The sequence below is a fragment of the Prosopis cineraria genome, unplaced genomic scaffold (genome assembly GCF_029017545.1).
Source record: "Prosopis cineraria cultivar Desert tree isolate PC_DT_omini unplaced genomic scaffold, ASM2901754v1 PC2101, whole genome shotgun sequence".
Taxonomy (NCBI): Eukaryota; Viridiplantae; Streptophyta; class Magnoliopsida; order Fabales; family Fabaceae; genus Prosopis; species Prosopis cineraria.
The window spans coordinates 3,792-16,860 of record NW_026557426.1 but is presented as its reverse complement, the minus strand read 5'-3'; the positions used below and the strand labels follow the sequence as shown (position 1 = coordinate 16,860).

The window sequence follows — 13,069 nt, the reverse complement described above, 5'->3', positions numbered from 1 at the left end:
CCAACTCTACAAGTCTAGAGTTTAAAGTTTAACACAATAAACAAAACGTCACCAACTTCGAATTGATGTGAGAATCTCCAATTATGTGGCCTCCACACGTTTACACGTGGCAAAATCTATACCGTTCATTTTTTATTGTTAGGAAATCCTTGTCCGTTCTAACATCCTTAGAAAAAAATATATTCTCAGTTCATTGGATCTACTGACTTCAATCAAAAGCTTTTCCCTGTTTCCGTTTTCAGTTTCGGTTTCCCTTTTGCTTTCGTTCCTTCCTCCTTCAGTTCACCTCACACCCATAAGCCCCCATGATTCTCTTCGTCCAATACTCATCGCCATTCTCTCCAAAACTCGTTTCATTGCAACGCTATGGTCTTCCTCTCTTCTTCTTCTTTTTCTTCTTCACAATTCTGCTTACTTCACTTGATTTCTTCTTCCGTTACTCCGACGAAGCATAATTGGGTAAATCTCCCTATCATATTGTGTTGAGATTTTTGAACCGTTTCTTAACAGATAATCCCTAATTCACAGGCTAGTCAGTTTTTCCGCGTAACCCAGATCCGAAAATTTCTTATTCTCTCTTCCTCTTCCTATTTCCGGAATATTTTCTCCGTAGGATCTTTACTTGCTTATCCGTTCTTTTGTTTCACAGCTCACATTCCTAATCCAGAAAAGTAAAAAGTGCAATTCTTGTCTGTTCGTTGAGATAGTTGTATCGCTTAGTTGGGGCACCTGCTTCGTTGGTGGCATTGACACGTTTATAGCAGAAAAAACATTGGAGAGCAACCATTTCAGAGCCTTCCGGATTATGAAGGCGAGATTTCCATGATCCACATTTACCAACTGCGGTTTGGTTTCGCAACTGCTTACAACTTATACGGCTTTAGTGTTCACCTTTAAACCATCTTCTTGCAAAGTGGGTGCTCGTGACTCGGATTCTCGCTGACGTAAGGAATTTTGATTTGGGGCTCACTTTTTCCTTGATTTTATTCTCCACTGGAGTCAACCGTTCAAATTCTTGCGAATTTCTTAGGATATGCGTATTGGTGATTTGCGGATCTGGCTATCTCTCGTTTCACTGCAGTGAAAGAGAAGCATTGAGTTTAGTTCATTTTCTTGAGCATAAATTGGTGATATAGCATTCTGAGGAGGATCAAAACATTTTAGCGCAGAGCATTTTGAATTTGTTTATGTGAAAGTGACGATTTTGACTGATTCGAGTGGTGTTCGAGAAATTTTGGGGCCTGTAAACTGGTGTTATGGGTTGTATATGCTCGAAAGGGAAATCTTCAGATGATTACGTTGCTGAGAACCATACCAGAGACAAGGATACGAAGGCTAATAGAATCTCAAAACATTTGAGTTCGGGAGAGAAGGTAGCAATAGAGGCTGATGGTAGTGGTAATGATGCGACTACACGGTTGATATCTAATCCGTCTCGGGATGGAACTTCAGGGTCCACTTCCGTTTCATCAGATGAGGGGGAGAAGAACGGAGAAACAGAGACTACTGCAAAGCCTGCAAAACAACTGGTTCATATGGCCTCAAACATGGGAATTGGAAATGGAGGACAAGGACAACCTAAGATGGCTAGGATAGTTACCGTACCTAAAGGGGAAAGAGGAGCTCAAGTTCTTGCTGGCTGGCCTTCTTGGCTTACTGCAGTTGCAGGGGAAGCCATTAATGGGTGGATACCTCGCAGAGCAGACGCATATGAGAAGTTGGAAAAGGCAAGTTGAGTCACTTGATACATTTATTGTTTATTTGTATTTATTTATTGATTTTTATAGATAAATAGACTAGCAATCCTTTAAAGCTATGATATATATTTGAAATTTTATTATTGGCACTCAGATGTGGAAGCATCTTCTGTCTGATGATCATATAGTGTTAAATGACATACCACTTGATTGAAAAGATTCAGCCAACCATAGTTTCGCTATATTGTAACTTATGGGAGTCACCATTTTAAATTCAGAAGAATGGTGCAAAGTATTTTTTTTTCAAATAATTTATTTAGACTATATAAATCTGGCTTGAAAGTTGTTGTATGCTTTGAAGCATTAATTGCTGGGGAGAAATTTGTTTTCTTCTGCCCTTGAAGTATGAAATACTCTTTTTTGTGTCAGTTGATAAGGTTTTAAGCCTCCCTAGGCTATAAAGAATAACTTTTTGGTTTGAGCACAGCTTTGATGTCTATTAATATTTAATAGTTCTTCCTTGGCCCATTTTTTTTCTTTTAATTCAAGGAGAATTTATCCTATGCTTTTCTTAAAATAAGCAAATAAAGTTTCCTGTCATTCTGCAGATTGGGCAGGGAACTTACAGCAGTGTTTACAGAGCTCGTGATCTTGAAACAAGCAAAATTGTTGCATTGAAGAAGATTCGATTTGCTAATATGGATCCAGAAAGTGTTCGTTTTATGGCAAGAGAAATTATTGTACTGCGGAGGCTTGATCATCCAAATGTCATGAAACTTGAAGGCATCATTACTTCACGGGTATCAGGTAGCTTGTACCTCGTTTTTGAATATATGGAACATGATCTTGCAGGGCTTTCAGCAACACCTGGCATCAAGTTCACTGAAGGGCAGGTAGTTGATTTTTCCTTCTGATTATGTGCCCATTGTTCAGACAAAACCTGTTTCTGTCTTTTGTTGCTCTAAGTCTAATACCTGCCTTTTGGGCAAATCAATTTGATGGGCGTATTTTTAGATATATTTAATTTAATTTAAGGTTTTTTGACATATACAAATTTGCTTAATGTTTAATTGCAGTCATTATGAATCTTGTAAATGTAAGATTTAGGAAGTCATTGTATGACTATAAAAGAATTGTCTGATACAAGACAAAAACTATCAAGCTAGAAATAGAATCTTGAGCTACAAACTCACGTTTCTATAACTATTTTCTCTTAAACTAAATATTATAGGTCAAACATATTAATCTTGTAGAAATATAAGTTTCTACGAGAGAGTTTTCCTCATTCATGTCTTCTATTTCTTCAGCATGTATAAGGGGACTCAACGTTTTCTCTAATGCTGCAGATCAAATGTTACATGCAACAGCTGCTTTGTGGTATTGAGCACTGCCACAGTCATGGTGTTCTGCATCGAGACATCAAGGGCTCAAATCTTCTGATTGACAAGAATGGCATTCTAAAGATTGGTGATTTTGGGCTAGCAACTTTCTTTGAGCCTTCTAAGGCTCAGGTTTTGACAAGTCGTGTGGTTACCTTGTGGTACCGACCACCGGAACTCCTACTGGGAGCCACAAATTATGGAGTTGCGGTGGACTTGTGGAGTGCTGGTTGCATTCTTGCAGAGTTGTTTGCCGGAAAGCCTATAATGCCTGGACGAACAGAGGTAGTTCCTTCATGCATTCTATTTTTTATTGGACATACTGAAGCCTAACCATCCATTATTCTGAGCAGCATCTTTTGGTGACATAAGTTTGAAGTAGTCAAATTTCTCTTCTTTCTTCTTAGCATCCTTACATGAGCGTTGGAAGATGAATTTTCATCCATAGAAGTAGAATGGAAGTACTCTTGATAAAATTGTCACATTTCTAGCCTAAAATCCCGTAGCTTACCACTGCATCTGCTTGTTTAATCTGCAACCATCATACAACAACAACAACAACAACAACAAGCCTTTATCCCACTAGGTGGGGTCGGCTACATGGATTGCAAGACGCCATTGTGCTCTATCATTTATTAAGCTTTTAGAAATATTATTAATTAAGAGATCACGTTCAACAACTTCCAAGAGTGTTCTCTTAGGCCTTCCTCTACCTCTCTTAATCGGACTCAAAGTTATATGTTCCACTCTTCTCACTGGTGCCTCCCTTGGTCTTCTTTGTACATGCCCAAACCATCTCAACCGATTTTCTACCATTTTTTCCTCAATAGGTGCCACCCTCACTTTTTCGCGTATGTGCTCATTTCGAATTTTATCTTTACGTGTATGTCCGCACATCCATCGTAACATTCTCATCTCTGCTACTCCAACTTTATGCTCTTGCTGTCCCGTTAGAGCCCAGCATTCACTACTATATAACATTGCCGGTCTGATAGCAGTACGATAAAACTTTCCTTTAAGTTTATTAGGCACCTTACGGTCACAAATAACTCCTTTAGCTTTTCTCCAATTAAACCACCCAGCTTGAATTCTATGTGAAATATCTCCACTGATTTCGCCATCATTTTGAATAATGGCTCCCAAATATCTAAACTTTTCCACTTGAGGTATAATTTGATCTCCCAATTTCACTTCCAAATTATTTTCGAATAGTCCTTTACCAAATTTACAATATAAATATTCCGTCTTACTTCTACTCAGACGAAAACCTTTCGACTCCAATGTCCTCCTCCATAACTCAAGTTTGCAATTAACCTCTTTTCTTGTCTCTGCTATAAGAACTATATCATCCGCGAAGAGCATACATTTCGGGATTTCCTCTTGAATATGTTCCGTCAAAACATTTAAAATCAAGTTAAACAAATAAGGACTCAGAGATGATCCCTGATGTAGTCCAATCTTTATAGGAAAATCCTTTGTTTGACCACTAGGCGTTCTTATACTAGTTTTTACCCCCTCATACATATCTTGTATGGCTTTAATATAAGCAATCCGTACTCCCTTTTTTTCCAACGCTTTCCAAAGCACTTCTCTTGGTATACGGTCATAAGCTTTTTCCAAATCAATAAAAACCATGTGTAGATCTTTATCTTTACAACGATACTTTTCCATTAATCCCCTTAGTAGATAAATCGCCTCTGTAGTTGATCTACCTGGCATAAAACCAAATTGATTCTCAGAAATACTTGTCTCCAATCTCAACCTGTGCTCAATTACTTTCTCCCACAATTTCATTGTGTGGCTCATGAGTTTAATCCCTCTATAGTTAGTACAATTCTGAATATCTCCTTTATTTTTATAAATAGGAATTAATGTACTTCTCCTCCACTCATCAGGCATTTTCTTGGACCGTAAAATCACATTAAATAACTTAGTTAACCATCTCACCCCTTCTTCACCTAAACATTTCCACGCTTCGATAGATATACAATCAGGTCCGTTGGCTCTACCATTTGCCATTTTCTTAAGAGCTTCCTTTACCTCCTTATCACGTATTTTTCGATAGAATGACAAATTTTGTTCTCCTTCACCAGTTACTAAATCCTCCAAGTTACTAGATGAATCCTCTCCATCATTGAAAAGTTTAGAAAAATAAGTCTCCCATCTATTTTTAATTTCATCATCTGTAACTAAAATTCTTTCCTCTTCATCCTTAATACACCTTACCTGTTCTAGATCTCTTGATTTTCTTTCCCTACTCTTGGCAATCTTATAAATATTTTGCTCTCCTTCCTTCGTCTCAAGGTTCTTATAAAATTCTTCAAAAGCTTTAGAACGAGCTTCACCCACAGCTCTCTTAGTTTCCTTCTTAGCCATACGGTACCTCTCCCAATTTTCCTCATTGTTACACAAATGTATGGCTTTAAAACAGTTCTTCTTATACTTGATTTTGTCCTGTACACTATTATTCCACCACCAAGACTCCTTATCTCTCGGACCAGAACCTTTCGATTCTCCCAAAACTACTTTTGCAACCTCCCGTATCTTTTTAGCCATATCCTCCCATATAATGTTAGCACTTCCCTGAGAATCCCAAATTCCTTTATCCAAAAGATTTCGCTTGAAAATATCTTGCTTCTCACCTTTTAATTGCCACCACCTAATCCTTGGTGTTACTACTTGTCGACGTTTTTGAATTTTACTCATAATACACACATCAAGGACTAGGACCCTATGTTGTGTCGTTACAGCATCTCCGGGTATCACCTTACAATTTTTACAAAGTTTTCTATCTGTGTTCCTAACCAAAAGAAAATCAATCTGCGACCTTGAGGCTCCACTTTTGTAAGTGATGAGATGCTCATCTCTCTTCTTGAAACAAGTGTTGGCAATCTTAAAATCATACGCCAATGAGAAATCAAGAAGAGTTTGTCCTTCATTGTTTAGCTCTCCAAAACCAAAACCACCATGCACCCTCGCATACTGACCAGCTTCCCTCCCGACATGCCCATTAAAGTCTCCTCCAATAAAAATCTTTTCACTCTGTGGTATGTGTCGAATCAACCCCTCTAGATCCTCCCAAAATAATTCCTTAAGACTGGCTTCTGTCCCGACTTGCGGCGCATAAGCGCTAACAATATTAACAGTCTCACGTCCAATTATCATTTTTAAAGAAATAATTCTATCTCCAATTCTGCTAACTGCTACAACGTTCTTCTTCCACTCCTTATCTATAATGATGCCTACTCCATTGCGTGCACTTACTTTTCCTGTATACCAAAGTTTGAAACCTTGAATATCCTTAGCTTCTTCTCCACGCCATTTTGTTTCTTGCAAGCAAATGATATTGATTTTCCTTTGAATCATAACCCCTACAACCTCTACAGATTTACAATTTAATGTCCCAACATTCCAAGTACCAAATCTAATTTTGCTCTTATGGACTAACTTCTTTAGCCGCGTGCGTCCAGAATGACGCGGTAGCCCTTGCTCATTTAACACTACATCCGGGCGCCGATGCAGTGGCTCTAACTCACTTATCACTGTACTCGAGCCATGCAGCGCGTTACTTACGGGCAACGACCTAGCATTAACATTATAACGTCTATTGTCCATGTTCTTTTTTTTTTTTGCTATTAATGGATAACTATAAAGATTGAAAAATGCTCTAAGAAACTGTACAAGCACAAAGGGTTGCTAGTAAATTTTTTGCCAAATACTTAATTTCAGACGGTCTCAATTAATTGAAATGTCCTGTAATAATTAAGGCCATTGTTATGAAAACTTCAACTGTCATTGATATTAATCAATATCAATATCAATATATCTATCAAAGTTGTGGGAAGCCATATTGTTTATGAGTAGTGTAGCTTATCTCAAACTCTCTACAAATACATGGGGGCCCATGACTCCACTTCCGTCTTTGAACTTGTGAAACATTTTAGGACTTAACTGGGCAATAAGATGAGATCTTACTATCTATTTTGTAGGTGGAGCAACTTCACAAAATCTTCAAACTCTGTGGATCACCATCTGAAGAATACTGGAAGAAGTCAAAGCTACCACATGCAACAATTTTCAAACCTCAACATCCCTACAAACGTATTGTTGCTGAGACATTTAAGGATTTTCCTCCATCAGCATTAAGCCTTTTGGAAGTCCTCCTTGCTATTGAACCAGAGGATCGAGGAACTGCTTCTTTAGCACTTCAGAGCGAGGTAGTTATAAGTTCTATTTCAGTTGAAGCACAAGTTCTCCTGGAGTGGAATTATTCTGTCACATTCTACCATTTTATTTTTCATGGTGCAATCTCATGGCATTGTTAGTATATGCTTTTTGAACTTTCCTTTTCCTTCCTAACTAACAGTTCTCTTTGTCTAGTTCTTTGCAACTAAGCCCCTTCCTTGTGATCCTTCAACTTTGCCAAAATATCCACCAAGTAAGGAGTTTGATGTCAAGATTCGACAAGAAGAAGCCAGAAGGTATTCCATCAAAAATTCTAATAATTTGGTTGCATCTGATTTCAGCATAGTCAATAATTGTGAAAACAGAAAATGCTGCTGCAACATTTTTTGTGTTATTTATTTTTAATTAAGAAAAATATCTGTTAACACTTGCCTGATACCAATGTTCTATAATAATATATGAACTTGCTTCAGAATAGTGATAAAGTGGCTCTTTTACACCTTCTCTTGGAGATATCAACTTTCAACTCTTCTGAGTAATTTTTGTAATTCAGATCAAATTTTTTTCTCCTTCTTTTAACTGAATGATATGGGCATTATTTGCTTTTGTGAAGACACTCCACTTTCCATGCCTTCTCTTTCTCTATGCAAGCTATTTGTGTTACCCACATGTTCATTTGAATACAGACGAAGAGCAGCAAATAATAAAAGAAATGCAGAGGAATCAGCTAGCAAGGTTTCCAAAGAATCTAAAGCTGTTCCAGCACCTGATGCTAATGCTGAGTTACGGTCATCAATTGAGGTACCTTGCTTCATAGACTAAGTTTATGGATCTCTTGTTCATAAGAACTTTATGAGAATTGTCTAATACGCCTTTTTCCCTATCTTTTGCCCTCCCCTTTCCTTCAGAAGAGACAAGGGCAGGCTAACCCTAAATGTATCAGTGAGAAGTTCAATCCTGATGAGGATGGTGGTTCTGGCTTCCCTATTGAACCTTCAAAGACAAGAGCACTTAATGCTTTCTCTCATTCTGGTCAGTCCATGCATCCAAGTGTCTATGGATCTTCACGCAATATGAATTCAAACAAGGAAGAGTCTGTTGCTGGCCCTGGTCATGTGTATGATTCGGGAAATCCTGTGGGGTTGAGAAAACAGAGATCCTACATGAACAGGAATGCTGCCCAATTGTCAAGATTTTCTAATTCAGTTGCCAATGAAGGTGGTTTAAAGCTTGATATGAGTGGAGATGCTAGTGTGAGTTCACAGTGGCCAGATGATTGCTTTGGCACACGATATGACCATCTTGTTGATGACGAATCCAACCAATTGCTCAAGTCTTTACACAAGAAGGACATACATCCTTGCGCAAAGGAGCCTTCCAAGGTAAAGAAAATACTCAAATGTTTATTTGGGCAGTTAATCTATCTTTTTTGGACCCCCTTTTAGAATTTTCCGTCTCTAGTAATTATTGTCAGAATTAATACTGATTAGAAGACTAACCCACTGGGGAAGCAGAAAGAGGAATAAAAAAAATGATTATGTAGTGATTGCTGGTTTATAAGCAATATGATTATGGTCTTATGGAGCTACCTAGCAATACCTTGATTTTTTTCTTTTTCTTTTCTTTTCTTGTTTTTTCTTTACACATAAGAGAAGATGTAATACCTTGATCTTCTTTTTGTGATGCAGGCATTTGCCCCAAAAAATGGTCAAATATACTATTCAGGACCGCTAGTCCCTGGAGGTGAAAATCTCGATGAAATACTTAAGGAGAATGAAAAGCAAATCCAGCAAGCAGTCCGCAAGGCACGCTTGGATAAGGTCAAGATAAGTAAGTGTGACAGTGACAATGGCCAAACTGAATCTCTACTTCACCATGTTGGAAATCGATAGTGAGATTTCGAAGAAGATGGCTTTGATGCTCTGACTTGGGATGCATGTGCCCATATAATTTTTCTGGAATTTTGTCAAACCTTGATGCTGAGAATTCAGAATTAACTTCAGGAATCATGGTCATGGAGCATCCTCATCAAAGGTCCTCGGAACACCAATGATTATGGCTTCTGTCTCAGTTCTAACCAACAATCTGTTGTTGTTTGAAGCTGGATAGCACGATGAGCAGATGAAATCGATGGCCAATGGGAGTTTGACTGTTTAATGTTTGATAGTTATTTAGACTAACTCACCAGAAAATTGTTTTGTTTCTAGATGGTGAGGTTTTCTGCTGAGAATTGATCAGTTGCTCAATATTTAACTTGTACAGGTGAAGTTGATTTTGTTGAAGCAGATTACACTTATTCGAAATGCAAAATGCATTAGGTTTGCCATCTTTAATCGAAATGGAATTGTTATCTTGTCAACCTCTCAGAAAGAAAGCTCGCAATATATCATATCTATTATCAGTTTGTAATGCACTTCATAACATTCTGCTTCTCTAGGCTAAAGATCAAATTTGTATAGTGATTTTTTCTTGATAATGATTTACATATATTCAATGTCCTGTATGCAGATCTTTTTCTGTAATTATAAAGGAATTTACTTATTTTCAATGTCTAATCTTCCTTTTGTTATCTAAAAACTTAGTTGTTTTTCAACAACAACAACAACCATAAAGATATTACTTGAACATTATTGATGGAAAACAATAATAATAGAGGAGAATGCCTATTAGAAAACGTTCTTTGAGTTTGGAAGCATGTATTGAACCTAGTGAATCTAAACTCACTTAAAATTTTTTGCTATAAGAAAAAAGGGAAAGTGATAAAGATGTAAGAAAATGGACTCATGGAGCATAAACCCCATGCAAGAAGACGATGAATTGTTCTCCCGCTCCATTTTTAGTTTTGAATAATAAGTATTGATTAAGGACATGTACATGGTCGCTGTCACATAAAAAGTAGAGATCAAGTAAGATGAAGATTAGATGAAAAGGTGGTTAATTTTTGGCTTTGCTAGCACTCTAGTTATAGTGTAATTGAGAAAAGAGAAATCTCATCAACCTTGCAGATCCAACAACAAGCACTGTACGGTTTTTGATTCATTGAGAATTCTTTCAGCGCTTTTGTCCTCATCAAATATTCCCATCTTCTTCAAGCATCAAACACCAATCACACACTCTCTCACTCTCTCTCTCTCTCTCTCTATGCCTCCATTCATTCACCTCTCTACTCTTGAAACTCTTCTTCTTCTTCTTCCTAAACTTCACACCAAATAACACCACCATTGTTGATTAATTCTTCTGCAATTTCTGACTCAACTGTGAGGCCTAAAGCTACTTAATCACTGAACTTGAAGCTCCTCATTCTGGGGCTTTTGGTTGCTCTTTTATCTTTGGGCTAAGATCAAACTTCTCTTCAAACCAAGACCTGTCTAATCCAAGTTCATTACAAACAGAAGGAGCCAAGGCTTCTTTAAGTGATGAGAAAGAAAAGAGCGATACTGAGACGAGAGATTTTTCACTTGTTTGCAGCAAGATGCCATCTTCTCTAGCTCAAGTCCTAATCCATTACACAACCTCAGCCATAACCCCACAACAAACTCTGAAAGAGATATTAGTGACAGCAAGAGTATTTAAGAAGAGATCACCATGCAATTTCTTAGTCTTTGGCTTAGGTCATGACAGCCTCATGTGGAGTTCTCTCAACTATGGTGGCAGAACAGTCTTCCTTGAAGAAGATGAGGCGTGGATTGAGAAAATTAAGCACAGGTTGGCCCCCACTTGATCTAATACCTCTGTCCCCCCCCCCACCCCCCAAACACATGGAAGAATTTGTTAGGGTTTAATTGCAATATGTTTATCTCTTTCCAATTACGCAAGACGCATAGTCTAATTGTATCTGCACACTTAGAAAGAGATAGACGTAATAATAGGTTCAACCAGTCAAATGGGATCCACCATTATGTTTATCTCTTTCCAATTATACAAAATGATCACCCCAGTTGTGTCTTTGCAATGAGGAAGAGATAAACATAATAATAGGCTTCACCTGTCAGATGAGATCCACAATCTTGTCTACCTTTTTCTTATGAAATGCATGATTGAAGAACATCTATACTAATGTATATAAATAGATTCATTATCCTCTCTAACCAAGCAATCTATGCGATTGGAAAGAGATCAACACAATAACAACTCTTTTTAGTGACATGAAATGCATGGTTGGAATAGATCTGTATTGGGGAAAAAAATATAGCCTTTACTTATAACTAAAACTTTAAGATATTAGAAGCATATCTAGAAAAGTTATTAAATACTAGAGTATTTTATTTTTAAAGTATGTATATTTAATAGAGATAAAGTTGAAAATTTATTGAATTTTTAGATAGAATTATCGAGATTCAAGATTTTCATTGATTCTGATAAAAAATGCTAGAAGTAACTTATAAATAAGTCTAGAATAAGTACTTAACTTGAGATTCCGCCCCCTTTCCCCTGCCCCTCATTTACGTGCCTTTGATCTCATCTGAAACAAAAATTTGACCCTGCCATTGAAGGTTCCCCAAGTTAGAGCCCTACCATGTGACCTATGATAGCAAGGTGAGTGAAGCAAATAACCTCCTGGAGGTTGGAAGAGGAAGAGAGTGTAGAGAAGTTTGGGATCCAAGAGAGTCCAAATGCCAACTTGCATTGAAAGGGTTGCCAAGTGAGGTTTATCAGACACAATGGGATTTGATAATGGTGGATGCACCCACAGGGTACCATGAGGATGCACCAGGGAGGATGACTGCTATATATACTGCTGGTCTGATTGGTAGGTGCAGGGACAGTGGAGAGGCTCATGTGTTTGTGTATGATGTCAATAGGGAGGTGGAAGATAAGTTCTCTATGGAATTTCTATGTGAAAATTACATGACCCGGCAAGAAGGGAGATTGAGACACTTCACTATTCCTTCTCACATGGATGACTTGGATAGACCATTTTGTCCTCTTTAGAATTTGCTTTCAATGTTTTTTTTTAACTGATTTTTCTAAAACTTAGATTGTTTTTTAATTATAAAAGAAGATATATATGCATGTATAGGAGAAAAATAACGATAGGAGTATAAAAGTGGAGAATGTGTTTGGAGAAAGAATACATAAAATAATTGTGTTTAGATGCAAGAAGATTTAGATTTGGAGAAAGAATACATAAAAATAATTGTGTTTAGATTGAAATCATTTAAAAATTGTTGCCTATGTCTTTACATAACTGTTTTCAAGCATATAGTAATACTTTTGAACTATTTCTAGATGACAAAAATGTTATAATGGACTAATTATTGATTGAGCAAATTTCTATGTGCTCCAATCTCTTTGAAAAATATTCCATTACATATGCTTCTTTCTTTTTCTTTTTTCTTTTTAAATAAAAGCACACAGGTCTCTTACCATATATTTTAAGAGAAGAAAATAATATCAGAGGTAGATTTCTAGTTTCATACCCAGGAAAGCTGGGTCAATTTTCCCATCAACTTCATATATTATTTTGGAGTTGTTATACTGCAATCATGTCATGCATAGTTTTGATTTGATTAATTCCTACTTGAATTGTGAAATTATGTAGCGGTCATCAATTAAAATTAGATGATTGAATACTTATCCCAAATAAATTGCCTGGGGAACAAATTGCATTTAGTTTGACTACAGTGACATTTGTGAGTGAGATATTTCTTCTATGCTATGTTTAAATCAAGAATCAAGATCTCTTGAGTCTAAGTTGATAAGCTTGAGGCTTCAAGTGCTGTTCTAGTGTCTAGAGAAAGTTTAGTTGCAGCTCTTGTCTGTATAATTTTGTCTTTCAAGTCCCTTGGGTCTTCAATAGAGAGTTGG

General features: G+C 37.1%; 2 protein-coding genes across 3 annotated transcripts; both read left to right on the top strand.

The window, feature by feature from the left end:
- The first annotated feature begins 216 nt into the window (after positions 1-216).
- Positions 217-9,809, top strand: LOC129301418 (probable serine/threonine-protein kinase At1g09600). 2 transcript variants are annotated; one of them, XM_054939969.1, is made up of 9 exons: positions 217-459; positions 650-1,727; positions 2,306-2,590; positions 3,044-3,361; positions 7,066-7,293; positions 7,457-7,557; positions 7,948-8,062; positions 8,170-8,643; positions 8,950-9,809. In XM_054939969.1, exons 2-9 carry the CDS (start codon positions 1,257-1,259, stop codon positions 9,151-9,153), a joined length of 2,196 nt encoding a protein of 731 aa, XP_054795944.1. In that variant the 5' UTR covers positions 217-459; positions 650-1,256; the 3' UTR covers positions 9,154-9,809. The 2 variants fall into 2 exon arrangements, with proteins under 2 accessions (XP_054795944.1, XP_054795943.1); XM_054939968.1 differs by having other exon boundaries at positions 217-944; positions 1,031-1,727.
- A 407-nt stretch (positions 9,810-10,216) lies between these two features.
- LOC129301419 (glucuronoxylan 4-O-methyltransferase 1-like) lies at positions 10,217-12,356 on the top strand. Its single transcript, XM_054939970.1, has 2 exons — positions 10,217-10,966; positions 11,755-12,356. Exons 1-2 carry the CDS (start codon positions 10,734-10,736, stop codon positions 12,191-12,193), a joined length of 672 nt encoding a protein of 223 aa, XP_054795945.1. The 5' UTR covers positions 10,217-10,733; the 3' UTR covers positions 12,194-12,356.
- Positions 12,357-13,069: the final 713 nt, after the last annotated feature.